The 27,829-nt window shown below is 36.1% G+C and overlaps 3 protein-coding genes across 3 annotated transcripts; all 3 read left to right on the top strand.

Annotated features, from left to right (window-relative positions):
- Positions 1 to 1,699: 1,699 nt before the first annotated feature.
- Positions 1,700 to 2,638, top strand: LOC131518176 (olfactory receptor 4F15-like). The gene has a single exon (XM_058740770.1). The coding sequence runs from the start codon at positions 1,703 to 1,705 to the stop codon at positions 2,636 to 2,638; it is 936 nt and encodes a 311-aa protein (XP_058596753.1). The 5' UTR covers positions 1,700 to 1,702.
- A 14,175-nt stretch (positions 2,639 to 16,813) lies between these two features.
- LOC131518175 (olfactory receptor 4F21-like) lies at positions 16,814 to 17,752 on the top strand. Its single transcript, XM_058740769.1, has one exon. The coding sequence runs from the start codon at positions 16,814 to 16,816 to the stop codon at positions 17,750 to 17,752; it is 939 nt and encodes a 312-aa protein (XP_058596752.1).
- Positions 17,753 to 21,465: 3,713 nt separating this feature from the next.
- LOC131518174 (olfactory receptor 4F4) lies at positions 21,466 to 25,327 on the top strand. The gene is made up of 2 exons (XM_058740768.1): positions 21,466 to 21,477; positions 24,356 to 25,327. Exons 1-2 carry the CDS (start codon positions 21,472 to 21,474, stop codon positions 25,325 to 25,327), a joined length of 978 nt encoding a protein of 325 aa, XP_058596751.1. The 5' UTR covers positions 21,466 to 21,471.
- Positions 25,328 to 27,829: the final 2,502 nt, after the last annotated feature.

The raw sequence follows: 27,829 nt of genomic DNA, 5'->3' as shown, positions 1-27,829 counted from the left end.
CCAAGATTTTCTACACAGTATACCAGTAATTGTCATTTACCCCCAAGAAATGATGCTTTAAATTTTAAATTATAAATCTAGTACCAAAAATATGTGATAATCTACCTCTCTCACATATATGCATGCTCTACTGTCTCCATAAATCTCATAAGATGCTTCTTTTTCTCTTGCCCTTCTCTATTATTTATTTGAGAGAAACAGAGACAGAGATGGATGGAGCACCACTCCCTTCACCCCTTTCTCTACAACCCTCTACAACCCTTCTGTCTGGCAACCACAGGTTTCTTCTCTGTATTTATGAGTCTCTTTCTACATTTTCACAGTTTTTATTACAAACATGTGGCCAATATAGAAAAAAACAAAATATACATGGTCAAGTTTTTTAATATTAAAATTACCTAAAATGTCATTGATCCAGTGATCTTCTTGAGATGTTCATGTATTTACATATTTTTGTAGTGTATACTTGTAAAGAGCATATCACATAACACATACTCATTTGTAACCAGGTTTTGTCACTTTATAATTTAGTGGACTTGTCAAATCCAAATTTGCATTGTTTATAATGGCCACACTCATTTTGGTACTAATCTTCTCAATTCCCTTCTGCATATCTTCTAATATCTTATCTCTTAAATGTACTTTTAATTTTTCACTTTAAATTAAATAATGAATGGGTCCGAATGAATTTATATATCTTCATCCTTTCTACTTATTCAAACTGAAAACAGATATTCCCCTGGAAAAAAGTTGTTGGGAGCAATTTTGCACACCTCCAAACAGCATTTTAGCTGAACTAAGCTTCAAATATTTGAAGACAAGCTCTCATGATGCTTGAGATCCAGTAGTTTTGACATGCTCTTAGTATATCATGATTAAATATTTTGATTCAGTGAGCATAATTATTTCTGTTTTGTGTTTAAATTGCCACTCATTAATCCTAGAACACATCTTTCAAAAGCACAAAATCTCTCCCAATCCTAGCAAAGTACTGAAAAGCCATTTTTCTGAGTCTTCTGACACTCTCTTTTTGGCATTGGGAGGTTCACTTGACCTCAAATGTATCTTAATTTTCCAAGTGACTTGTTGCAATCACAAAAATTGTAAACTATCAAAGGACTAAGCCTTTTCATTTTATGTTACCACTCCTTTTACATTCAACACTCTTTTACTCATTGGCTTTTACTCATTGGCTTGGTCACAATGAGTGTTAATTCCCAAGATTTCACAGGTGTGAAGTAAAGATTAGTCAGAGAGTACATTCTGCAAGAAAATGTGTGTACAAATATCATTAAGAGTTTGAACATTCAAATTATGGATAACTATTCACGAAACAGAAGATGTTTTCCTGAATGTATATGGAAAAGACTGAGAAAGACTGAATTATTGCACAACGAGCATGGTAAAGAGGCTCTTTACCAGGAAGTGTTACTCTTTGCTCCTAATTCCTCCATGTTTCCAAATAATTGTTTCTTTCTCTCTCTAGTTGAACTTATGATTATCTCAATTCTCCTATTCATTTATCTTCCTTTCATTTGCCTTCTCTGTATGTTTTCCAGCTTCACATTTTGGCAATTACAACATATCTTCCACAAATTCATTGAGGGGCAAAAGCACATCAATGTTCAGTACCCATATTTCTCAATTCTTCCTTATTTTCTACCTTCAGAATACTTCAGCGTCTTCTCTACTGATTGAGCCAATGGATGGACCAAATGACTCTGTGGTATCTGAATTTGTATTGATTGGTCTTTCAAATTCATGGGAGATGCACCTTTTTCTCTTTTGGTTCTTCTCTGTGTTCTACATGGGAATTATCCTAGGAAACCTCTTCATTGTGTTCACGGTAATTATTGACTCTCATTTATACACCCCCATGTACTTCCTATTGGCCAACCTCTCTCTTCTTGATCTAGGCCTGTCCTCTACCACAGTACCCAAAATGATCTCTGATCTTTTCACTGACTGCAACATCATTTCCTTTCCAAAATGCATGATACAGATATTTTTTATTCATGTCATGGGTGGAGTTGAGATGGTGCTGCTCATAGCCATGGCATATGACCGGTACACCGCAATCTGTAAACCTCTCCACTACCTGACCATCATGAGCCCCAAAACGTGTGTCTCCTTTGTAGTGGCTGCCTGGATAGTGGGGATAATCCATGCTGTATCTCAGTTTGTTTTTGTCATAAACCTGCCCTTTTGTGGCCCTAATGAAGTAGATAGTTTTTACTGTGATTTTCCTCGCGTCATGAAACTTGCTTGTGTAGACACTTACAAGCTAGAGTTTGTAATCATTGCCAACAGTGGGTTTATATCCATGGCTACTTTCTTCTCCTTAATTATATCCTATATCTTCATTTTGGTCACTGTCTGGAAACGTTCTTCAGGGGACTTGTCCAAAGCATTTGTCACATTGTCAGCTCACATCACTGTAGTGATTTTGTTTTTTATGCCATGCATGTTTCTCTATGTGTGGCCTTTCCCTACATCATCACTGGATAAGTATTTGTTCATAGTCGACTTCGCTATCACCCCCGTCTTGAATCCTGCCATCTATACATTAAGAAACAAAGACATGAGAGTGGCCATGAGAAGACTGGGCAAGCGGATTGTGCATCCTACTGGTATCTAATAATGAATGGAGATCTAGATTCTACATGCTGCAAGTTCACCAAGAACACTGCAAGTCATGTGACTGTCGACATTACTATGAAAAGAGCCACCATGTGGGGAGATAGTTCAATAAAAGCCCATCTGTAGAAATTGAATGTTGAATCATAGGTGACTCTATTTGGCTAGCGACAGAGAATAAGTTGACCTCATCTACTTCCATCGAGAACAGAGATGAGAATAGAAAACTGAGGTGATTTCTAGAAGTAAACTTAACATTCAAATACCATTTTCTAAGTGACATTTTCTGGGACTTGCTTATTGTATTTATTCTCATTATCAATAAATACCTCAAAAATGATAAATATATCTCATAGTAAACTTATGGTCTTAATAGATAAAATGTGACTTTAAGGAAATCAAAATCCATAAATTATATTTTTAATTCCTATTTTAACTTAGAATAATAACAAAATAAACTGTGTGTTACTTATGTTGAGCCTGGAACACAAACTTGACTGTCAGTTTAGGATGCCATTGTAGTTTTAGGTTTCGATTAGAATTACAGGTAGGGAGAGAATTTCCTTAATGCTACCGATACTTTAGTAAATACAAACCAGAGCTTTTTGCACTTTTGCCTGCCTCTCTACTATTGTTAAAATGAAGTCTTTCCAATATTCAACCAACTGGTTTATTCCCCAGGAAAAAAAAATTCATAGAAATAATAGCTGTTCCAAAGAAGAATAATCACCCAAGGGTGTATATTTAAAGGCCCTGGCTTCCTTGAATATGATTTCTTAGTCAGATAAAACACCTCCCAGGAGCTTATATATCTGAGTGATAGCCTTGGATAACAAGCCAAACATAGTAAAGCATGTTCAGTTTAATTAAGAATTTCTATACTTGGAATAAATGCTTTATTAAACTTACATATAACTTTTTCATTCATTTATTTCTACTGCCCTGTGAATAAAATCTGCTGAATTGAGGAAAATAATGCCTGTATTTTTTGTCCTGCGTTTCTCCAAGAAACCTTTCCAAAAACATCTCTGCTTCCTCCATACAAATTAATCATTAATACTTCTTTTAATGCTTTGGCATTCATCTGGGTGGAAATTTCTTCTTTACTCGATCATTGCTAACCACTCCCTCTTTCAAATATTCCACTGGACTTCCGAGAAACTACAGTCTCTTGTTTTTCCCCCAACTCTTTCGGAACTCCTTCCCAGTAGCAGTTTGCTGGGTTTGTCTCATCTGCTCCAACACCAAACAGTGTTCCTCAGAGTTACATCTCTGGCCTATTCTCACCCCATATTCTATCCCCAGGTGGGCTCCTTTCCCTTGGCTTTAATTTACCATGTCGGCTAGGAACTTCAAAGCTGGGGTATTATTTCTTTAGTTCCTACTTCATAAATCTGTCTACTGACCTGATGCTTTGAGGGCATCTCCCACTCAGCAGGTCTTAGACTAATCATCTCATTCTTGAACCTCATCTTCTTCCAGATCCCCAACCACAATAATTGGCACCAATATTTACCCAGTTCCTCAGTGCAAAATCCAGGAGTAATAATAGACTCCTCCCTTCCCTGATCCTCAGTATTCAATAAAATTGAAAATCCTATGAATTCCTACTCTAAACACCTCTTAAATACATCCCTTTGTTTTCCTCCAAACATCACCATTCTTGTCTAAGATTTCACATCTTTTTTCAAATAGAATATTAAGTCACCTATATGTCTTCCCACTTTAAATCTTATTTGCCTTGATTCCTATTATCTACATTCAGAATGAGATTTTTGTATTTATATTTATTTATTTATTTATTTATTTATTTATTTATTTATTTATTTTACTGTTTATATATTTTTGAGGGTGACAGAGTGAGAGGGAGACACTGAATATGAAGCAGGCTCCAGGCTCCGAGCTGTCAGTACAGAGCCCGACTCAGGCCTCGAACTCACGAGCTGTGAGATCATGACCTGAGCCGAAGTTGGACGCTCAACCAGCTGAGCCACCCAGGCACCCGCAGAATGCGATTTTTTAAAATATAAACCTAAGCATGCGATCGTTTTCTTCAAGACCCTTCACATACTTGTCACTACTCTTAAATTAAAACACAACCCCCTTTTCAAGATTTATCAGGCCATCCAAGACCTGGCCCCCATCCTCCTCTCTAGCCTCAGAGGACATGCTCTAGCCCTGAAATTCCAGAAGCAATTTTGTTACCTTTGCTTTCCCAAAAACTTCATTCTCTCTCATCTTGAGGCTTTGCAGTGGCTAATTATTTTGTCTGAAACATTGGTCCTTCATGCTTTGCCTATTAACATCTATCCATTCTTCAAATCTCAGTTTCAGCATCATACTGCTAGGAAAATCTTCTCAGAAGCTGAGTCCAAGAGAGCTCCTTTCATTGTATGTTATTTTATACTCCATAGTACCATTTCTGTAACATAGCCATTTCTAAGTTGATGTATGTATTCCTCATTATATTTTAAGTTCCATGTAAGGAAGGGCTGTGTCCATCAAGGTTACTGCTATAACATTACTAACATTATTACAGGAAAATGCTCAATAAATATTTATCTTTAAATAAATGAATAAAGCCAAAATAGTTGAAAAATAGCAATGTGAATAATTTATTGATTAGTGTCTGGGATTTCTTTTTTCTTAAGTCAACTTTTATTTTAGATATTTATAGATTCACATCAAGTTGTAAGAAATAACAGAGATCTCATATACCTTTCACTCACTTTCCCTCATCAGAAACCTGTAAAAATACAGTTCAAATTACAACCAGGACATTGATATTAATACAGTCAAGAAACAGAACATTTCTATCAGCACAAGGTTCCCTTCTGCTACCATTTTGCACCCACACCCACTTCATCCTGTATGGGGAATAAGCTTAGGAATTCCCTGAGCTTGCACTAATGGGCTAACAAGGCATAAAGAATTAGAAAGCCACAGGATGAATACACCCAAGTTTGGGTAAATAAGATTAGGTAAACAGGGCAAAGGTCCCTGGTATAGGACAAAAGTATAGGAATAGGAAATTTTAGGAAGGAAGCATACAAAATGAGGTAAACAAGATTAGGTATTCAGGGCAGAAACACCGCCCCCCCCCCCCCAACTTAGGGCAATAGCAGAAAGCTGTTTTCACCGAAGGAAGGACCAAAATAGGTAAGCAGGTAAACAGGGCTGTAGATGGCAGGGTAAAGTGGCCCTGAGCAGAGCAAATTAGCAAAAGAAAGGTGCCTTGTTGACCCTGAGGTAGCATGCTCTGTCTTTCTTGTCCCCTAGGCAAATTTAGGTAACAGAGGTGGTGCCTCATGCCTATTGTAAACAACCATCTGCCTGGTACTAGGATTTAGTTTTGCATTGACCCAAAACCCTAACACAGCATATCTTCAAAATCCCATTTCCCCCATACCCATGAGTTAATGTTCACAGTTTCATTGTCTCTTTGTGCACATCCATCACACTTGTAAGCCTTCGAATCCTAATAAAAACGGAGCAAGGACCCTTACTCTAGAGTCTTGTCCCTTCCTGGACATTAGCCTCTCTCGCATTTCAATCCTGCATCCACTCTCTTGCTGGACAAGAGAGAACTCCAGACCCTGAGTCTACAATTCTGCCTCTCCCTTCCCTAATTCCTAGGAACTGCTAATATGTTCCCCATTTTTATCCTCTTGTCATTTCAAGGATGTTATACATATGAAATTACTTTTGGGGATTAGCTTTTTTCACTAGGCATAATTCCCTGGAGATTCACATAGGTTGTTGCATGTTTCAGTAGCTGATTGTATTTTATTGCTAAGTACCATAGCTTATTTTAACTTTTCACCTTTTGAAGGACAACTGGATTGTTTCTAGTTTGGGGCTATTATGAATAAAGCTGCTATAAACATTTGGTACAGGCTTTTGTGTGAACACGAGTATTCATTTCTCCAGCATAAACACACAGGAGTAAAATTGCTGGGTGATATCATACTTGAAGGTTCTGTTTTTTTAAGAACTGCCAAACTGTTTCCCAGAATGACCGGAGCACTTTAACTTCTTACCAGCTATGTATGACTGACCCAATTTCACTGTATCTTCACTGGCATTTGGTGTTGACACTATTTTTTACGAAAAATTTGTTATTAAGATAGGTATGTAGTATGTATGACTGACCCAATTTCACTGTATCTTCACTGGCATTTGGTGTTGACACTATTTTTTAAGAAAAATTTGTTATTAAGATAGGTATGTAGAGATCTCCCATTGTAGGTTTACTTTTCATTTCACTTACAGCTAATGATGCTGAACATCTTTTTGTGTGCTTATTTGCCATCTGTACATCCTCATCAGGGAAAAATGTCTCTTTATGTCTTTTGTCCATTTTCTAATTGGATTTGTTTAAATGATGAGTTTTGGGAATTCTTTATATATTCTGGATAGTAGTCCTTTGTCAGATACATGTTTTACAAAATTTTATCCCTCTCTGAAATTCATCTCTTCATCTTCTAAACAAGGTTATTCCCAGAGTAAAAGTTTTTAATTTTGATGAAGCCCAGTTTCTCCTCACAGTGTTGACTTTTAGTAGTTGTTCCTCCGTTAAGTTTGAAATATTTCCAGTTCTTGCTAGAAGAAATGATTTTTTAATTTCTTTTATGGCTTTTTGTGATACCACTCTGGCAGGGGAAAGGGAACACAGTCTCACTACCACCAGTGAAGGTAGAAGTCCAAGGGTGCACTTGTTACAGCTAGGTAGAAGTGGGAGCTCAAGGACTCCACACAGTCCCCACTGACCCTGCCATAGAAGTGGCGTCACTACCACTGGACATTAGTGGAAGTCCCAACTCTATTAGAAGTTCCTCAGATACAACCCAACAGAGTGGGGAGAAGCACCTCAACTGCTGAGTGGAGATGGAAGTTCAGGCTCTCACGTGGTCTCCAATAATACCATGGGGGTGGCTAGGGGTCCTTATTACAAGCTTGCAGTGATGAAAATCCCATATTCCTGCCTGGCTTTCTCTTATACCACCCTGGGTAGGGGGGAAAATAGGGAGTGCCTTGTTATAGCCCTGTGAGGGTGGTAGTCTAGACACCCTTGGATCTTTGCTGGTGCAGGTAAAGGTGGGGCCACAGCTTGTTCTATGCTATTTGGCTGGAGTAGAGCAGTTATTGTCTAAAACTTTTCTATCTTGAGGCACCTGGGTGGCTCAGTCCATAAAGCGTCCGACTTCTGCTTAGGTCATATCTCACAGTTCATGAGTTTGAGCCCTGAGTGGGTCTCTGTGCTGACAGCTCAGAGCCTGGAGCCTGCTTCAGATTCTGTGTCTCCCTCTCTCTCACTGCCCCTCCCCTGCTCACACTCTGTCTCTCTCTCAAAAGCAAATAAACATTTAAAAAAAAATTAAACTTTTCTATCTGCCTAGGCTACCCTTTTCCTGGACTTTGGCTTAGCGAGAACAGGCTTTTATTGGGACACTTAAAAAACTGTTCACCAGCATTTCCTGGTTACCTCCTTCTTCAGCTCTAAGTTGGGGGGCTTGCCTTGGGAGAGTAGAAACAGCTACTGTCCAGCCTTACTGCAATCTGCTGTCCCTTCTTCATTAGGTCTTTCATTGGTGGTCCAACATTGGCACTTCCTCCTGGGAGATGAGGGACTGTACCTGCTCATTCTCACTATCAGCCTCTGTACTCTGCCAGCAGCCCCTGCACCAGGTACTCCAGAACATAGCTGTCTGTGCATGAAGTGCTCCAGCTCCTCTAGTTCCTGGGAAGAGGAGGCTGATGCTGCCTAGAAGCTCCTCATCCCTCCAGCTCAGTGACCTGGGTTGGGTTCAGGACTTCTGTCCAGCAGTGGGGAAGGACTCTAGGAAGTGAGAAGGGAGGGAGAAGGCTCCAGAGAGCCACATGCTGCCCCAAGTCCCCTATCCTCTGCCCTCTGGGCTTCCTTTTTACATTTGATTAATAATAGGATTAAAGTACCTATTCTCCTTTTCTTTGCCTTTTCTCAATTTTCTATGCTTCTTTGTCCTCAATCCTCTGCAGTGAAAGCTACTGATGAGTTTCTTTTGCTGGCTTTAGTCAGTTCAAATCTTAAAGCAATTTTAGCTGGGGCAGCCTATAAATCAGTGGTCTCAGCTCTCTCTGATACTTCTAGGTCTCATAAACTCTACATTAACAACCCCTGCTCCTCTGTTAGCCCAGCAGCTTTCTCTGCTTCCAAGCAAACTCAGGATCCATGCCCCAGGGGATGGATGGCTCTCAAATCACAGTGTGCTCTGTGCCTGGCTGGCCAATTCCCTAGGATTTTATTTCTGCCTAGAATCTCCCTCATTCATCTTAATATGCTGCTCTACCTGGTATCCAGTTGGCCATTTAGAACATAGACACATCAGGACAGGAGCACACTGACACAACAGAATGATTTATGGGGCTCTGGACTGTTCACTGCATTGCAATAGCCATGGGTCAGGGAGGCAAGAGGAGAAATTTTCCTCTGGTCTTAGAGTAGTTGTGTCTCTGTTAAGCAGCTAAATTGTTTTACTTCATCATATATCTACTATGATTCAAGCCACTGACCATGCATTCCTATTTATTTTTTAATATATCTGCCCACATTATTCTCCAGTTTTTATCCTTGCGTATACATTTTGGAATGTCAACACTTTTCAAAAATTAATTTGACACTAACCATCATTCTACAACTATTCTAGAGAATTATGATTTTCCCTTGTTTCCTAACAAGAAAAAATAAAATACAACCCTAAACAAATACAACTCTAAACAAAGATAGAGCCTTCACACTTGAGGCCCCATGATAGGCTGGAGATCAAATTCCTTGTATATACACACCAAAGATAGATTAAAGCCTTACTTCCTTACAGAGATACAATAGGCTTGTTTCAATGCCTTGTCATAGGTTCTTTGAAAGATTATCTCCCTCAGGTAAACATGTTCCTCTTACAAATAACTCAAAATTTAACTCCCTACATTTTTCCTCTTTTGTATTTCTGTCTTCCACTGATCTCTTAAGAAATTGATCCAATAATAGACAAATTTTACTTGTATCCAGTCAACTCAGGAAAATAAAGGTCAAATGCTTTCAAGAAGAACTTCATCCCCAACACTCTAAAGTTTGGGAACATAGGTAAACATTGGCTATAAGTGATAAGAGTAAAATGATTAATTTATTCCCCCACTGTCATTTGTAAAAATTATCTTCACATATCAAGGGCTTTACATCTATTTCTTCAAGTTTGGTACTATGACATACTTCACACAAGGTATGTCTGTCCACACAAGATATGTTTTCACACCCCCATTGCCTCATCTCAGTGCTTCCAAGTTATTCATCCCAAAGACCATGTAACCTATATAGGGATATTTTTATACAAACTAACACATTGCCTCAGAAACTTCCCTCTTCCTTCTGTTTCATTATCAGGTAATTTCTCTTTCACTATTTCTCTCATGGGGAAACCAATGTGACTCAAAGACTTAGTCCCCTGAGAGAAACTAATGATGGGCTGGGTGTTGGCCTGCTCTGACACAACAGGTCACTCTCCTGTGCAGCTAATTAGCTTTATTTCCCATTCTTATATATCTCTTTGTCTTTGAGGGAAGATTATGTACAGAAATTAAGGCTAAACTCTCTGAATCTCTCTTCTAAAAATGCACATCCTGTGACTGAACAGGCAGGTAGGAAAGATACTTTTCAATGACAAAACTGAACCTATCATGGTTGTGCCCCTCTCTCTATCCCCCTCCACTCCCTTCAGTTTCTGCCCTTCTGTAAAATATTTGTGTCAGAAATTCTCTCCTTTACAAAATGTTTTTGTTCTTTTACTCTATGCCATCACTCTCTTAGTCTCAAATTTCAGTTATTGAATTACATTGTCTTATCAAATCAATTACACACACACACACACACACACACACACACACACACCTTTTAATATGTTCAATTTGCCTCCTTAATGTGAAGATTTTTCAAGATTCATGTGTTCCTGACTTTCACGTTCTCCAACCCATTTTAATCTTTTTCCCCCCACTGTGTAAAGCAGACATCTGACCTCAGCCATTCCCACGCTGTTTGAGAACCAAATTCTCTTTTTAACCAAATGAAGGACATCTCAATCCCCAATGTCCAGGATTCTGGTGTGGTTCCCTCTCCTTCAGTATTACTTTCCTCCACATTTGAAGGAACCAGCCAATACCTAGTCTGAGAGGCTATGCTCTGATTCAAAAAGCTTTTGGCCCCATGCCAGGGAACAGTACAGAGGAGATATAAGTTCTGAGATGGAACAGTTCAAGATGACCAGGTTGTTTGAAGAAACAGGAAAGAGGGTTACGAAGAACAATATCCCATGGAGAGAAAAAAGTCTTTCAGGAGAGGAAGGCCAATTTTATTTTAAATGAAATAAAAAGTCAGGGATGAATACGGACTTTCCATTTAGGTTACAGTGATCCTACCAAATATAAATAGTTCTAGCTTTTTCATGACACTTCCTATTAAGCAGGTGTGTGGTATTATTAAGACCATTTTACTTAAGTTAGACTGACTTCTAATTCTGGCTCTGGGAATGTATTGCTGTGAGCACACTGGCTAACCATTTAACCTCACAGGGTTGTCTTTGTACCTATAGAATGAAATAATTGAATAAGGTTCTCTCAAAGTTCTTACCCACTTCTATAAAATCTCTAATTCTGGTCATCTTTTTTGTTTAATATGTGTCTATATTTCCTGTTTAAATATGGGTCTCCTCAGGCCCTCAATGACTGAAAAATTTTATATTTCTAAGAGGAAGGACAGCAAACTCTATGGGGACTTGGGTTCTGAAGAACTCCTGTGAGGTTCAAAACCCACCAGAGTTTTCTAAAAAGGCAGAGAAACCAAGCACATGATCTTTTTCTCCAAACAAGCTATCTTTATATATATATAAAAAACTGGGTTAACACCAGGAAGTACAAGCTTGTGGAGTAGGTATTGTGAAATTCAATGTCTCTATATATTTGTGAGGGCTACTGTTTGGTTTCTTATATGAACAATTTAGTACCTATTTCTAAGAAATGCATTCATCACATATATCCTGGGCTTTTTCTACTGTTTTAGATAAGTGATACAGTGTTAGACAAAGCAGAAAGGGTTCTTATATCACAAACTTTAATTTTATATTTATGAAAAGCTATAAATACTAGAACTAGGGTAAGTAAAATAGTGCCTGGATGCTAAAGGATGCTTTTGATCAGTTACTTCCTAATTTTTCAGAGGTGACTCACATGTCATTCTGCTGAGTCACCAATGTTCAACTACCCAGTCCATTCTACCAAACCCACTGCCACCTCCATGACTCATATGCTTAAGTCTTAAATTCTCTTCATATCAGTAGCTATTTTCCCTACAGTTTTACTATTACTTTCCACCCTTCCTATCAAACTATACCTAAAGCAGTGAAAAAAAAAAACCTAAGTTTACAGTCAGGTGTTTGTAATTTATCAATATGTGTTGGTTTAAACCTTGACAACCTAAGCAAAGATGTGCAGTGTTCTACTAATGCCTTTTTTGATCATCATTTTATTCTCCTTATTTGTCTTTTAGGTTTTTATTTGTCTCCTGACCCCCCTTTTATTTTCTTACTCTCTGCCCAATCTATCTTCATTCTTCCCCTTTCGTTATGTGTTCTTTTCTGCCTGTCTCCACCACACTGATTATACTCAGTTCCAGATTTTGCATTGTGATTGTCCATGTTATAATAATTAAAGTTCATAGATAGATTAAATCGTATTTTATAAATGGAAGTTTAGAGTTTATAGGCTAATAGATGCATGTAGTGTGGGATCTTCCTGTTTACAAAAATTATAACTCAAACTCCAAGACAAACACCATTTCAGCAGTACTAACCTAACAATAATGGGAATTTCCAAATCTGACAAATTAGTTCAGAGACTTTAATTGATTTTATAAGATGAAATGCCCACTTTATGAGAGTCCTGAAGTACTGGGTTTACATATTTTCATAGTTTCACAAAATAAAACATGTGATCTCAAGAAGTCATGGTTCTTCAGCTTCAACTGTATTTCTCCAGACTGAATGATGAGCTTAGGAAGTCACTAAACACCTTCTGCTCAGCAAATAGAGCATATTTGCCATGAAATGTCTTCCATGAAATAAGGATGACCCTGTTAACTCTATAATACTCCCTAGATTCAAATCCCTCCCCCAAATCTTTTGTCCTTATGCTCTTTTAATTTGGATGATTTAAATGTGGATAAAAAGTCCAGTGAAGATAGTATGAATGAATTGAAATGATACAATCTGGCAAAAAAGATTATTTAGAACATTGAGGAAGGAGAAAGTAGAAGACAGTGTAAAAACTGACAGGTAACAAAAATAATTCCATACTGTGAAAATAGGAAACGAATAAAACCTACTTGTCTCCATCTGCTATATTCTTCCCACAGCATTGTCTCTTCTGTCTCATTTGTACTTTATTGCTTCTACTTAATGGACCATTTATTGTGTCTCTCTTAATGTTTCCTGCTGCAATATTACTAAGCTTCTTCACTATGAACTGGATGGGAACCCTAGAACATCTACTTTCTTTCTAGCTATTTCATCGTAACCAGCATTCATTCCAAATGGCCAATCCTCGCCAAAGTGAAGCAGGGGAGATGCTTTGTCAATTATCTGGATGGAATACTCCAAGAAGTTTCAACTTCATGACAGATTTATACAAAGTGCTAGAAGTTTATTCAGGGCCTTTTATTTATTAAGTTATGCCTCCTCCTTCCTGCTTTAATAATCATATCTATGAATCAATTTCTGGCAGTTTATGAAAATGGCTGATTGAGAGAACCATTAGAATCTGTTACTTCCTCAGTTAATTTGTCTTCCAATAATTATGAGCCAATCCTTGTTTTCAAACATTCTTAATAAACTATTCCTTCAACTCTCTTTGATGTTTTTATCAAAAAACAAAAAATGTGAACCAAAAAATATTTCAAAATCTAAAGGGAGATTTTTTAAAGCTCTAAAAAATTCAAATTCAACTACTGTCATTTAAAGTTTTGCAGGGTGCCTGGGTGGCTTATTTGGTTAACCATCCGATTTCAGCTCAGGTCATGATCTCAGCTTGTGAGGTCGAGCCCAGCATCAGGCTCTGTGCTGACAGCTCAGAGCCTGAAGCCTGCTTCAGATTCTATGTGTCTGTCTCTTCTCTCTGCCCCTCCCCCACTCTCTCTCTCTCCTTCTCTCAAAAAATAACACCTTAAAAAAATTTAATTTTGCAATTTGTTTACTTTTATTGCACTTAATATTATAAAGAAAAATCTTAGTGTTATATTAATGCTTTATTAACATTTGTTTTAATAACTGTACTATATTCCATCAATATAAAAATATTGTAAGAGACTCAGCTAATGTTTAGCATTTATATTGTTGCATTGTAGCATTTCTATGCCAGAAACTTTTTCTGCACACATTTAATTCCATAAGGAGTATTATTGCACCAAATGATATGGAGTCAAGATTCTTGATACATGATTTCAAAATATTTTCTTTAATGCTTGAATCAGTCTTTATTTCCTCCAACAATATATGAAGATATCTATTTCATTGAGATTTCCCAGTTTTGATAATAATTATAAAACAGTTTTCTAATTTAATAGGAAAATGATATATTACATTTTATCTTATTTCTTTGATTTAATACCCACGCATACAGTTTACATTTTTGAATTCTCTCTTCATATCATTTGCCCATTTATCTACGAGGTTTTGGAGGTTTTCTGATTTGATCTCTTTTTCTATATTATAATATTATAAAGATATAAGCCTTTTCTCCTTCTATAGAATTTCAAATGTAACTATGATTTATGTGTTGCTTTGGGGTAAATTGTTTTTAAGCAATTGAAACAGATTTCATCGGTGTCTTAACTGTTATTATTCTATACTCATTTCTAATGTTTATTTAATTTTATTTTTTTTATTTTATTATTCTTGATTATATTTTTAAAGGTTGTCTATTTTTTGTTTTTATTTTTTTTAATTTAAATCCAAATCAGTTAACATATAGTGTAATAATGATTTCATGAATAGAATTTTGTGATTCCTCACTTATGTATAACACCCAGCGCTCATACCAACAAGTGCCTTCCTTAATGCTCCTCTCCCATTTAGCCCATCCCCCCCCCCAACACTCCACCAGCAACCCTCAGTTTGTTCTCTTTATTTAAGAGTCTCTTATGGTGTGTCTCCCTGTCTGTTTTTGTCTTATTTTTATTTCCCTTCCCTTATGTTCATCTGTTTGTATCTTAAATTCCACATATGAGTGAAATCGTGGTATTTATCTTTCTCTGACTGACTTATTTTGCTAAGCATAATACACTCTACTTCTATCCACGTTGTTACAAATGGCAAGATTTCATTACTTTTGGTTTCATACAATATTCCATTGTATATATATATACCACATCTTCTTTATCCATTCATCAGTCGAAGGACATTTGGGCTCTTTCCATACTTTGGTTATTGCCAATAGTGCTTCTATAAACATTGTGATGTCTGTGCCCCTTCAAAACAGCATACTTGTATCCTTTGGGTCATAGAGTAGTTCTATTTTTAATTTTTAGAGGAAGCTCCACAGTTTTTCAGAGTGGCTGCACCAGCTTGCATTCCCACCAGCAGTGCAAAAGAGACCCTCTTTCTCCGCATCCTTGCCAACATCTGTCTGTTGTTGCCTTAGTTATTAATGTTAGCCATTCTGACAGGTGTGAGGTGGTAGCTCATTGTGGTTTTGATTTGTTTTTCCCTCATGATGAGTGATGTTGAGCATTTTTTTCATGTGTCTGTTAGCCATCTGGATGTCTTCTTTGGAAAGGTGTCTGTTCACGTCTTTTGTCCATTTCTTCACTGGATTGTTTGGTTTTTGGGTGTTGAGTTTAATAAGTTCTTTATAAATTTTGGATACTAACCCTTAATCTGATATGTTGTTTGTAAATATCTTCTGCCATTCTATTGGTTGCCTTTTAGTTTTGATGATTGTTTCCTTCACTGTGCAGAAGCTTTTTATTTTGATGAGGTCCCAATAGTTCATTTTTGCTTCTGTTTCCAGTGCCTCCAGACACATGCCAAGTAAGAATTTGCTGTGGTTGAGGTCAAAGATGTTGCTGCCCATTTTCTCCTCTAGGATTTTTACATTTAGGTCTATCATACATTTTGAGTTTATTTTTGTGCATGGCATAAGAAAGTGGTCCGGGTCCATTCTTCTGCATGCCGCTGTCCAGTTTTCTCAACACCATTTGCTGAAGAGACTGTCTTTTTTCCATTGGATATTCTTTCCTGCTTTGTCAAAGATTAGTTGGCCATAGGTTTGTGGGTCCATTTCTGGGTTCTCTACTCTGTTCCAATGATCTATGTATCTGTTTTTGTGCCAGCACCATGTTTTTCCATGGAATGGAATGTTTTTCCATTTTTTGTGTGTCTTCTTCAATTTCTTTCATAAGATCTCTATAGTTTTCAGTGTATAGATTCTTTCCCTCTATAGTTAGGTTTATTCCTAGGTATATTATGGTTTTTGGTGCAATTGTAAATAGGATTGATTCCTTGATTTCTCTTTCTGCTGCTTCATTATTGGTGTATAGAAATGCAACCAATTTCTTACACTGAATTTATGTCCTACGACTTTATTGAAGTCATGGATCAGTTCTAGAAGTTTTTTGGTGGAGTCTTTTGGGTTTTCCACATAGAGAATCGTGTCATCTGAAAAGAGTGAAAGTTTGACTACTTTTTGTTTTTTTTTAACTTTTTTATATGCTCATGTGTACTATTCCAATTTTCTAAGATTCAATATATATTATTTTTGTTTTTAATTTTTATTATTTTCTTTCATCTATATTCCTTGAGTTTATTTTTGCATTCTTTTCTCACTCCTTAAGTTGCCTGATTACTTCAGGTATTTAAACAAATGAGAGCAATTTAAAGCAACAGATTGCCTCTGAGTGCAGTTTTGGTCATACTACCAAACCCATACACTGGGTTCCCATTATTTTATAAATAGTTTACTATCAATTAAATAAAATATCTGTTATCAACAGATAATTTTATATTATCAGCATTTGACACATTGTTTTTAGGGCCTCAAAGTTGACTCCTTCTTTCTTTTCTTTCAGGCCACATCACAGTCTTTTCTTCTTTGTGATTCCATGGACCAAGTAAATGGCTCTGTGGTAACTGAATTTGTGTTACTGGGACTTGCACAATCCTTGCAAATGCAGGTTTTGCTTTTTCTTTTCTTCTCTTTATTCTATGCAGGAATTATCTTGGGAAACCTCTTCATTATGTTTACAGTGATTTTTGATTCTCACTTACACTCTCCCATGTATATCCTGCTGGCCAACTTATCATTCATTGACCTGGGCCTTTCATCTACCACAGTTCCTAGGATGATCTCTGATCTTTTCAGTGATGGCAAAATCATCTCCTTCCATAGTTGCATGATACAAATGTTTTTTATTCATGTCATGGGAGGAGTTGAGATGATACTGCTCATGGCCATGGCATATGACAGGTACACAGCAATTTGCAGGCCTCTCCACTACTTAACTATTATGAATCTCAAAATGTGCATGCTTTTGGTAATGACTGCTTGGATCATTGGGGTGATCCATGCTGTGTCTCAGTTTGTTTTTGTCATAAATTTACCTTTCTGTGGCCCTAAAAATGTGGGGAGTTTTTACTGTGATTTTCCTAGGGTTATTAAACTTGCATGCATGGACACTTACAGACTAGAATTTGTGGTCACTGCTAACAGTGGCTTCATATCTATGGGCACCTTCTTTTTCTTAATTGTATCATACATCTTTATTCTGATCACTGTCAGACAACATTCTTCAAAGGATTTATCCAAAGCATTCATCACTTTGTCAGCTCACATCACTGTAGTGGTTTTGTTTTTTGTTCCATGCATGTTTCTCTATGTGTGGCCTTTTCCTACCAAGTCAATGGATACATTTTTTGCCATTGTGGACTTTGTCATCACTCCTGTCTTAAATCCTGCCATCTATACTTTAAGGAACAGAGATATGAAGGCAGCAATGAGAAGGCTGAGTCAACAAGTTGTAAGTTCTAGAGAGATGTCATAACAGATTTCATTGGTAAGAACACAAGATGAATGTCATGGACCACCATGAACACCATGGAATATGTACACTTTCATTAATGCCTACAGAAAACTGAGAAGTCTACATAAAAAGAGGTATTGAATCAAAGAAATTCACTTTCAAATAGGAATTGCAGTAATTTTTGTTAATTATAAAAACTAAAGTGTTATATATTCCTACCTAACCAATAAACCTAAATTTGTAGTTATCATCAATGACTACATTCAATTTTCATGTAGTTTTTATCTATATATAAATATATACATGAACATATGATTTAGCTTTATTTATCAGTATCTTCATACTGATAATAAGCATCACTGAAAATTAATATTTCTTATGGAAATTATGTGGATCCAATGGATAAAATATGAGTTTATACGAACCAGCAGACATTAAAAATCAAGAAAGAAACAATTTTCATCCTAATTGTACTTTAAGTTAGATAAATAGGAAGGCAACACTATGTTACAACTCTTAAGAATTGTTTTCAGTCTTTGATTGTCAATGTATCTTGTACAATGTTACTTTAAAAATAGATTCTAGTATTTTGCATTATGCAACAATTGTCTATGGTCCTTTTTTTTCCAGAGAAAATTTCTATTGTTCTTGCAGTCTTCCTCAAAGCATTTCTTGATTTACCCTAAAAGAGTACCCACAATCATAAAAGTATTTTGAGAATGTTATTACCTAAAGAAAGGCACCCAGCTTAGATCTCAGCTTATTTAATGTACCTGTTAAGCTGGAGTACTCAGGACAAAGAAGATGATTGACATCTTTACTTTTACTTTACTTTTCCAAGTAAAACTTGGAAAGTCAGATGGGTCAAGGAGCAAAAGTGAGAAATCACTTGGATGTATTTCTATGACTGACTTAAAAAACATTAATTGTGGTGACTCAGCCCAGCTGTAACTTCTGCATTGTAAGCTGTTCAATAAAATGATAAATAATGAACGAGATTTTCTTACTATTGTTCAAAGTATTTTTCCTATATTTTATCCAAAATTGGTCATAAATGTTATAAGCTATCCTCTTTTTATAGCAACTAAAGCATTATTATTTATTGTCTTCTTAATCCATCTGGATTTTTTTATATTTTAAAATCCAATAATACTTTTTTTAATATAATTTATTGCCAAGTTGGATAATATAGTGTCTATACAGTGTGCTCTTGGTTCTGGGGATAGATTCCCATGATTTTTCGCTAACATACAACACCCAGTGCTAATCCCAACAAGTGTTCTCCTCAATGCCCATCACCCATTTTCCCCTCTCCCCCATCAACCCTCAGTTTGTTCTCTGTATTTAATAGTCTCTTATTTCCACATCCTTTTTGAGTTAATTTTTGTGAATGGTGTAAGAAAGTGGTCTAGTTTCATTCTTCTGCATGTTGCTGTCCAGTTCTCCCAGCACCATTTGTTAAACAGACTGTCTTTTTTCCATTGGATAATCTTTCCTGCTTTGTCAAAGATGAGTTGGCCATACTTTTGTGGGTCTAGTTCTGTGGTTTCTATTCTATTCCATTGGTCTATGTGTCTGTTTTTGTGCCAATACCATGCTGTCTTGATGATTACAGCTTTGTAGTAGAGGGTAAAGATGTGGGATTGTGATGGGATTGTGATGCCTCCTGCTTTGGTCTTCTTCTCTTGCACTGTTGGTGGGAATGCAAACTGGTGCAGCTGCTCTGGAAAACAGTGTGGAGGTTCCTAGAAAATTAAAAATAGACCTACCCTATGACCCAGCAGTAGCATTGCTAGGAATTTACCCAAGGGATACAGGAGTACTGATGCATAGGGGCACTTGTACCCCAATGTTTATAGCAGCACTCTCAACAATAGCCAAATTGTGGAAAGAGCCTAAATGTCCATCAACCGATGAATGGATAAAGAAATTGTGGTTTATATACACAATGGAGTACTACGTGGCAATGAGCAAGAATGAAATATGACCCTTTGTAGCAACGTGGATGGAACTGGAGAGTGTGATGCTAAGTGAAATAAGCCATACAGAGAAAGACAGATACCGTATGTGTTCACTCTTATGTGGATCCTGAGAAACTTAACAGAAACCCATGGGGGAGGGGAAGGAAAAAAAAGAAAGAAAAAGAGGCTAGAGTGGGAGAGAGAGCCAAAGCATAAGAGACTCTTAAAAACTGAAAACAAACTGAGGGTTGATGGGGGGTGGGAGGGAGGGGAGGGTAGGTGATGGGCATTGAAGAGGGCATTTTTTGGGATGAGCACTGGGTGTTGTATGGAAACTAATTTGACAATAAATTTCATATAATAAAAAAATAAATAAAAATAAAAATAAATTTAAAAAAAGAGTCTCTTACGGTTTGCCTCCCTCTCTTTTTGAAACTCCTTCTTCCCCTTCCCATCCCCCATGGTCTTCTGTTAAGTTTCTCAAGTTCCACATATGAGTGAAAACATATGATATCTGTCTTTCTATGACTGACTTATTTCACTTAGCAAAACACCCTCTAGTTCCATCTGGATTTTAATTTCAGAACTATCTTACTGGTTTAAACTGGATTCTATTAAAAAGTCACCTTTAACAGAGAAAGACAAAGACCATATGATTTCACTTATATGTGGAATCTAAAACACAAAACAAACAAAAACAGAGTCTTAAATACAGGAAAAAAAACTGGTGGTTGTCAGAGGGGAGATTGGAGGGGGAATGGGGGAAATAGATAAAGGGATTCAGATGTACAAACTTCCAGTTACAAAATAAATAAGTCACAGAGATGAAAAGTATAGCATAGGGAATAAAGTCAGTAACATTGTAATAACGTTGTGATGACAGACAGTGACTGAAGTTAGCATGGTGAGCACTGAGTAATGTACATAATTGTCAAATCACTGTGTTATACACCTGAAACTAATATAACATTGTATGTCAATTATACTTCTATTAAAAAAGAGTTTAGGTAAATATAGATACAAGGAAATAAAGTTTCATTTGCACAGAGAAAAAAATCACCTTTAGATTTAGTGAGATATTTAAAATACCTAAATGAGCCAAGAAATTGTGACAACAGCTCCTGACTCCAGAAAATTCTGTGTGTTTCCTCTAGGGAAAATCTGAGAGAGTCTCCGTACTCAAAGTTCAGGCTATTTCCAGATCTCCTCACACCTGCTCACACCTCCATAAATGGCTCTTCACTGAGTGGTTTACTAAGGAGGACAATTCATACAGACTTTATGCTCTTGAAATTTTATGCTTCAAGAGAAAGTGCAAATAAAAGGAAAATCTGTACTCTTTTTTGCAATAGTCTCTTCCAGTTATGAAGGAGGTAGGTGGAATGATGAAAATGAAGTATATTAGCAGAACTAACCAAAGTGTAGAATTTTATTGACAATGAGATGCTTCTATTATCAGTAAGAGCCCATTTGGCAGAATTTAATTATGCATGTAACTTCAAGAAAAATGGAAGGATTTTGTGAGGTCAGTTTAAATACTTACAAGAGTTAGTATAAATATTAACAAGCATTGCCCTTGTTGTGTTAAACAACCTAGTATATGTTATACAAGTGTTATGAGTGTTGAGTCCTTCCCCTGTATATTCCAGGCTAATATATTCTTTCATCTCTATTTAAGCATCCTTTTTCCCGTAAAGCCCAGATTCATTGTTCTTTTACTTATTTCCCTCCCTCCCTCCCGCAACCCCAATGAAATTTGATTTTGGATATTTCTTTCACATGAAGGTACAAAGCATACTCTTAGAGCTGTAGAATTTTGTTTTAGAAAGCTTTTGATCCAATAAGCTCATTTTTAAACCGGAAAACTAAGGCTTGGATATTTTGAATGACATGCTAAAGTCTAACAGTAAATTTGTACTAGAACCCCAAAGTCTCCTGACTTCAATCTCAATGAAACTTATAAAATAAAGATTTTAGGTATTTTTCTTTAAAAAGCGGTAAAAGACATTTAGGACAAACATAATATCCTAAAGTTTGAATTTTAAGTTTAATCTAGTACATAGGGAAAGATTTTATTGTTCATTTGTAGCTGGCTCTTCATGATAACTATAGCCAATGTATAAGATTCTGGAAAACTCCTTCAATAGACCTAAACTTAATGTTTCACTTAGAATTAACATAATCCTTCTAAAACCCCTTGCACCATTTTTGAAGAACCAGGTATGATCTTTGAAAGGATTATGTTCGTGAAGGATCCCCTGTAAATGAGAATCCTCTATATTCATTCACTCCTCAGTAACATACTCAAGAAATGAAATGTTTTAACTGAGAAATTCCTTTTGCTGAAGAATAACATATATGAATTCTTTTTACCATGGTAGAAAGTCTTTTCACTGTAAAAGAGAACCCTTTTGTCAACTATCACCCTTGATATATTTCTTATGGAGATAAAAGTATTGAGTTTGTCCTCTAAGTGAAATGAAATGGTTGCATGTAAGTTAATATCTAAGTTCAATTCTAAATTGAATACTTTGAAAGGCACCTGGGTGGCTCAGTCACTTAAACATCAGACTCTTGGTTTCAGCTCAGGTGGGGATCTCATGGTTCATGCGTTCGAGTCCTGCATTGGGTTCTGTGCGGACAGCACAGAGCCTGCTTGGGTTTCTCTCTCCCTCTCTCTCTGCCCCTCCCGGCTTGTGTGTGCTCTCTCTCTTGAAATAAATAAATGAACTTTAAAAAAAAAAGTAACATACTTTGATTCTTAAGAAACATCCTAACCAGTCACATCACAACAGGAATCCCATCCACTTGATTGTCAATGATTAGTATGATTGTATTTATTACTGTGCTAAGCAGATGGGAAAGGTGTGTTTGTGTCTTGTTTTACTATTAGACTTCTCTTTTTACTTGGAAATAAAATTATAATTCCTAAGTTTTTATAGGACTTTGAAAACAGTAATATGAAGCATTAGTGGATAGGGCTAAGGAATGGGATTTGGGATAATGACAAGAAAAGTGTAATTTCCAAGGGCTACAGAATAACTGTGATGAGAGAAGTAGTGAAAACAAATACTTCTACTCCCCCAAGAAATTTGGTAAGATTAACCCACTATACTTTCATGCCTCCCTAGCACCCATCAATTTCCACAATTATTCAGAATAGAATCATTTATATACTCCTTTTTTTAATCTCCCACATCCTGTTGACAAATATCCTGTTTTTACTACCTTAATAATGGCTATCATGTATTGACTATTCACTATTTATTAGAAGTGTATTAAACAATTGCACATAATGCTTTAATAGTTCTTCACTGTCTTCATAATAAAACACAAATCCCTTAGCAAGCATTCCAGAATCCTTTTTCAATTTTATCTCCTATTAAACCCCTTCACATTTTCTCTCATGCAAATTTTTTTTTGCATTTTCCGCACTTTTAATTTCACCTCTAAATTACCTTTCTTTTATCCTTTTATTTTCTGCTATTTTATTTTTCTTCCATTTTTCATCTTTAATTTTATTTTGGACTAACTCCTTTTCTTCTAAGCATTTTGGTATCACTAAATGATAAGTATAAATTCCATTCTCTATAAGGCCTTATAATTCTGACCTTCTTTTTTAGAATCCTCATTTATTTAAACTTCTCCTAAGATTGAATTTCTACATCTGTCTTAGCTTTCATGTTTCTATCCAAGCTTCTGAGAAACTATGAAAATTATTTTGGAATTGTGTCCCTCACTCATGCCCCACAGAGTACTAGACTAGTGGCAGTTTTGAGAATTTTTGATGCAATGCATTTGTTTTAAAGATGGGAAAACAAAAGGATGCAGGGAACTGAAATTCAATCATCTTGTTATGAACAAGATGAACAATAACATCTATGTTATTTCTAGAAGTCAAGTAAAATTTGTAAATTATTACCAGGGAAATGGGGTTTCTCTGTGAATCGAAGGCAACAAATATTACTACTAATAATTATCCAAATTCATTTTGTACTTACTAAATACAAAAACTATGCAAAACACTTTACATTTAATACTTCATTTGAAATTCATTATAACCACAAGAAGTGAATATAATTAGTATCTACATTTGTAAAAATGGTAAAAATAAGTGTTAAAGAGTAAGTCCAAGGTCCACAGACTACATTCAAAATTTATACACTATAAATTGCCTCACAGAGCAAAATTGTGAATGAGGATTTGTCTTAGTTTCATAAAGAGGTTTCCAACAACTGTACATAAAATGATTGTGATGGGCTACAAAACCACTAAGAATACTTTTTCAAAAATGTATGCCACAAAAAGTCCTTGTAAATATAAAGATCATATAAGTATGTACTTAATAGCTAAGATACTGTTTTGGAATTCAAAGGAAAAGGAGATAAACATACGATGGTGATATAGACTTAATCTGGCACAGAAGGTCACATGAACAAAGGAATTTTATTAGAAATAAGCCTAAGTGCAAATAATGAGAAGACTTGAATAACTGGACTATAAGGCACAGTCAGGGGAGGGGTGTGGAGTAAAATGGTGGGTTTAGATTGTATGCATTTATGTAATAAACCATAGACATTATATGAGTAAGCAGAATGACACAAAATGAGGCTTTGAATTTGAATATAATAATTCTGACTTTCTTCTTACTCTATTCTCTAAGGTAACTACAGAGGCTCTTTCCTGGAATGAATCAATAAATGACACAAGTTACTCCATGGTGACTGAGTTCATTTTTCTGGGACTCTCCAATTCTCAGGAATTCCAGATATTCCTACTGGTGTTCTTTTTTATATTCTATGTGGGAATTGTGTTTGGAAACCTTCTTATTGTCATAACTGTGGCTTCTGACTCCCATCTTCACTCTCCCATGTACTTCCTGCTGGCTAACCTCTCACTCATTGACCTCTGTCTGTCTTCCGTCACAGCCCCCAAGATGATTGCTGACTTTTTCAGTAAACGCAAAGTCATCTCTTTCAAGGGTTGCCTTGCTCAGATATTTCTCGTTCACTTTTTTGGTGGGAGTGAATTGGTGATCCTTATAGCCATGGCCTTTGACAGATATGTAGCAATCTGTAAACCTCTTCGCTACTCTACAGTTATGTGTGACCATGTATGTTTTGGCATTGTGACTGCCGCATGGGGAACTGGCTTTCTCCATTCAGTGAGCCAGTTGGCTTTTGCAGTAAACTTACCTTTCTGTGGTCCCAATGAGGTTGATAGCTTTTACTGCGACCTACCTAGGGTTATCAAACTTGCTTGTATAGACACCTATAGATTGGATGTCATGGTCATTGCTAACAGTGGTGTGCTCACTGTGTGTTCTTTTGTTTTCCTAATCATCTCCTATGCTATCATCCTAGTAACCATACAGCAACGCCCTTCAGACAAGTCGTCCAAGGCTCTGTCCACTCTGACTGCTCACATCACAGTAGTTCTTTTGTTCTTTGGACCATGTATCTTCATTTATGCCTGGCCATTCCCCATCAAGTCACTAGATAAATCCCTTGCTGTGTTTTATTCTGTGGTCACTCCTCTCTTGAACCCGATTATATACACACTGAGGAACAAAGACATGAAGACTGCAATGAGACGACTGAGTAAATGGAATGTGAATTCTAGTGTAAAATTTTAGATGTCTCCTAACTTTAAGGCTAAACTAAGATAATGACATAAAATAAAGTTGGTGAAGTACTTGGTAAAGCTCATGAAAATCTTACTTTCCATTTCTTAGTAAATGTCAAAGAACTTTCACATAAATTGCCTCAATTTATCCTTTGATAAATTTGTATTTTATATTTTTGGATACAGATACAAAGTTAATATGCTTTCAAAATATTATCTAATTCTCAGAACAATGGCATAAATATGTCAATATTTGTACACTTCTGTGGCTGAGAAGTTCTGAGCATAATAGATGGAAACACAGAAATTAGCCTGCCTTATAATATTTTTATATTTTTATTTGACTCACTTTCCCTAAAAACATCAAGGAAGCAACTTCCATACACCTAACTCAAAAAACATGCTTAGTGATAAGGATATTTATGAGCTAATTTTTTTCTTTTTAAATATATGAAATTTATTGTCAAATTGGTTTCCATACAACACCCAGTGCTATGAGCTAACTTTTAAAAGGTTTAGAAAAGAAACTCTTCACACTGTAACAGTCTATAGTTCGTCTGCAATCACTAGAATAACCCATAATCCATGAGATCATTATCAAAAGTGACAGGAAGAGTAAGTCTGACAATGTAAAATTTGCCATACAGGCACTTGATATCTTGTAGCTTACAAGCTATCACAAGCAGTAAAATGCATTTAGAAAGATCCAAGTTCTTTCAACGTGTTGGCACAAAGTATATCAGTTTGATCCATTCACATCATTTTCCATGGTTAACTTTGAGAAACACAGACTTTGAAGTCAAAAAGAGATGGGTCCAACTCTACTTCAGCATTAGTAATCGTGACTGGGCATTAGCTTGTCTAAGCTTCAGTTTCCACATGTGCAATAGGAGGATAATAATACCTACACATATGGTTATTATGAGGGATAATAAGACAATAGATATAAATCTATTTTATATCAGATATCATTGCATATAACATAGTGTATATCAGTGTGCTATTTATAAATTTTTAAATCAATTTATTGATTTATATCAGACAAATAGCACATTTTGTGGCATATTATCAGGATCCCATAAGTAACAGGTACTATTAACATTATTATATAAAGCCTATATATTAACAGGCCAAAAGTTCTCAACTTTTTTTTTTTCAACGTTTTTTATTTATTTTTGGGACAGAGAGAGACAGAGCATGAACGGGGGAGGGGCAGAGAGAGAGGGAGACACAGAATTGGAAACAGGCTCTAGGCTCCGAGCCATCAGCCCAGAGCCTGACGCGGGGCTCGAACTCACGGACCGCGAGATCGTGACCTGGCTGAAGTCGGACGCTTAACCGACTGCGCCACCCAGGCGCCCAAAAGTTCTCAACTTTTATCTTATCCTGACATACTTGAGGGATATGATATAAACCAATCTTAACAGATGCTCATTTTGGGGACATTGTAGTTGTAAGTGTAAGTGTGTACATTTATGTGCAAGTGTGTATTCATGCTCATACACCCTACCATTCTAGGAACACATGTCAAAAAGTCAAGATAGAAGTAGAGGGAATATAAATTTTTAAAAAGCTTGGGAAATTATTCCTGATAAATAGCTTCACACTCCAGCAAGAATCACTGAACCAGGCTACAATTGAAGATTAAATATAATAAGAAAAGAATGCAGCTTTTCAAATTGTAGCTTAATAAATAAGGAGAGTCAGATGATAAGAGAATTAAAATCATGTTTACCACAGGGGGGAAAAAAAGAGAATAGAAATTCCATAAGCAGGTTGAAAACATAAGAAAATGAGCACATGATAATGGCAGTATCTCAAATCAGTGGAGAAAGGAAGGACCTATTAATGTGATGGTGGAATAACTGGATAGTAATTTGGGAAAAGATATATTGGACATATTCTTCATGTCACATGCCAGGACAATTTCTAAGTAAACTGAAGCAGAAATATTTTTTTAACTACACAAATATTAAAAGAAAACATGAGTTATATTTTGTTTGTTTGTAATCCATGAATATGATAAAGATTGATAATGTTAACTAAATCAATGTTTTAAATGCATGATAAAACCATGAACAAAATAGAGAAGATAAATACATCAGGAGAAAGTATTTACAACTCACATGGCAAAGAATAACAGCTGTAATTATAAAGAACTTCTAAAAACACACCAAACAAAAAAATAGACAAAACATATTAATTTACAATTGATATGTAAGGAGATTAAAATGGCTTAAATACATTTAAAAAAAATCAAGTTCTCAGGGTTGGGTGGCTTAGTCACTTAAGCACCTGACTCTTGATTTCAGCTCAGGTCATGATCTCTAAATTCATGAGTTTGAGCCCCCATCAGGTTCTGCGCTGACAGCATAGAGCCTGGCTGGGATTCTCTCTCTTTCTCCCTCCCTCACTAAATAAATAAACTCTAAAAAAAATGTTCAAGCTCTTTCATGTTAAGATATACACAGCTTAAAACTAAGCTGAAATACCAATTTTGATCTTAAGATAT

The sequence above is a fragment of the Neofelis nebulosa genome, chromosome 7 (genome assembly GCF_028018385.1).
Source record: "Neofelis nebulosa isolate mNeoNeb1 chromosome 7, mNeoNeb1.pri, whole genome shotgun sequence".
Taxonomy (NCBI): domain Eukaryota; kingdom Metazoa; phylum Chordata; class Mammalia; order Carnivora; family Felidae; genus Neofelis; species Neofelis nebulosa.
Note: the sequence above shows the minus strand (reverse complement) of the source record. Positions and strands in the feature narration are given on the sequence as shown.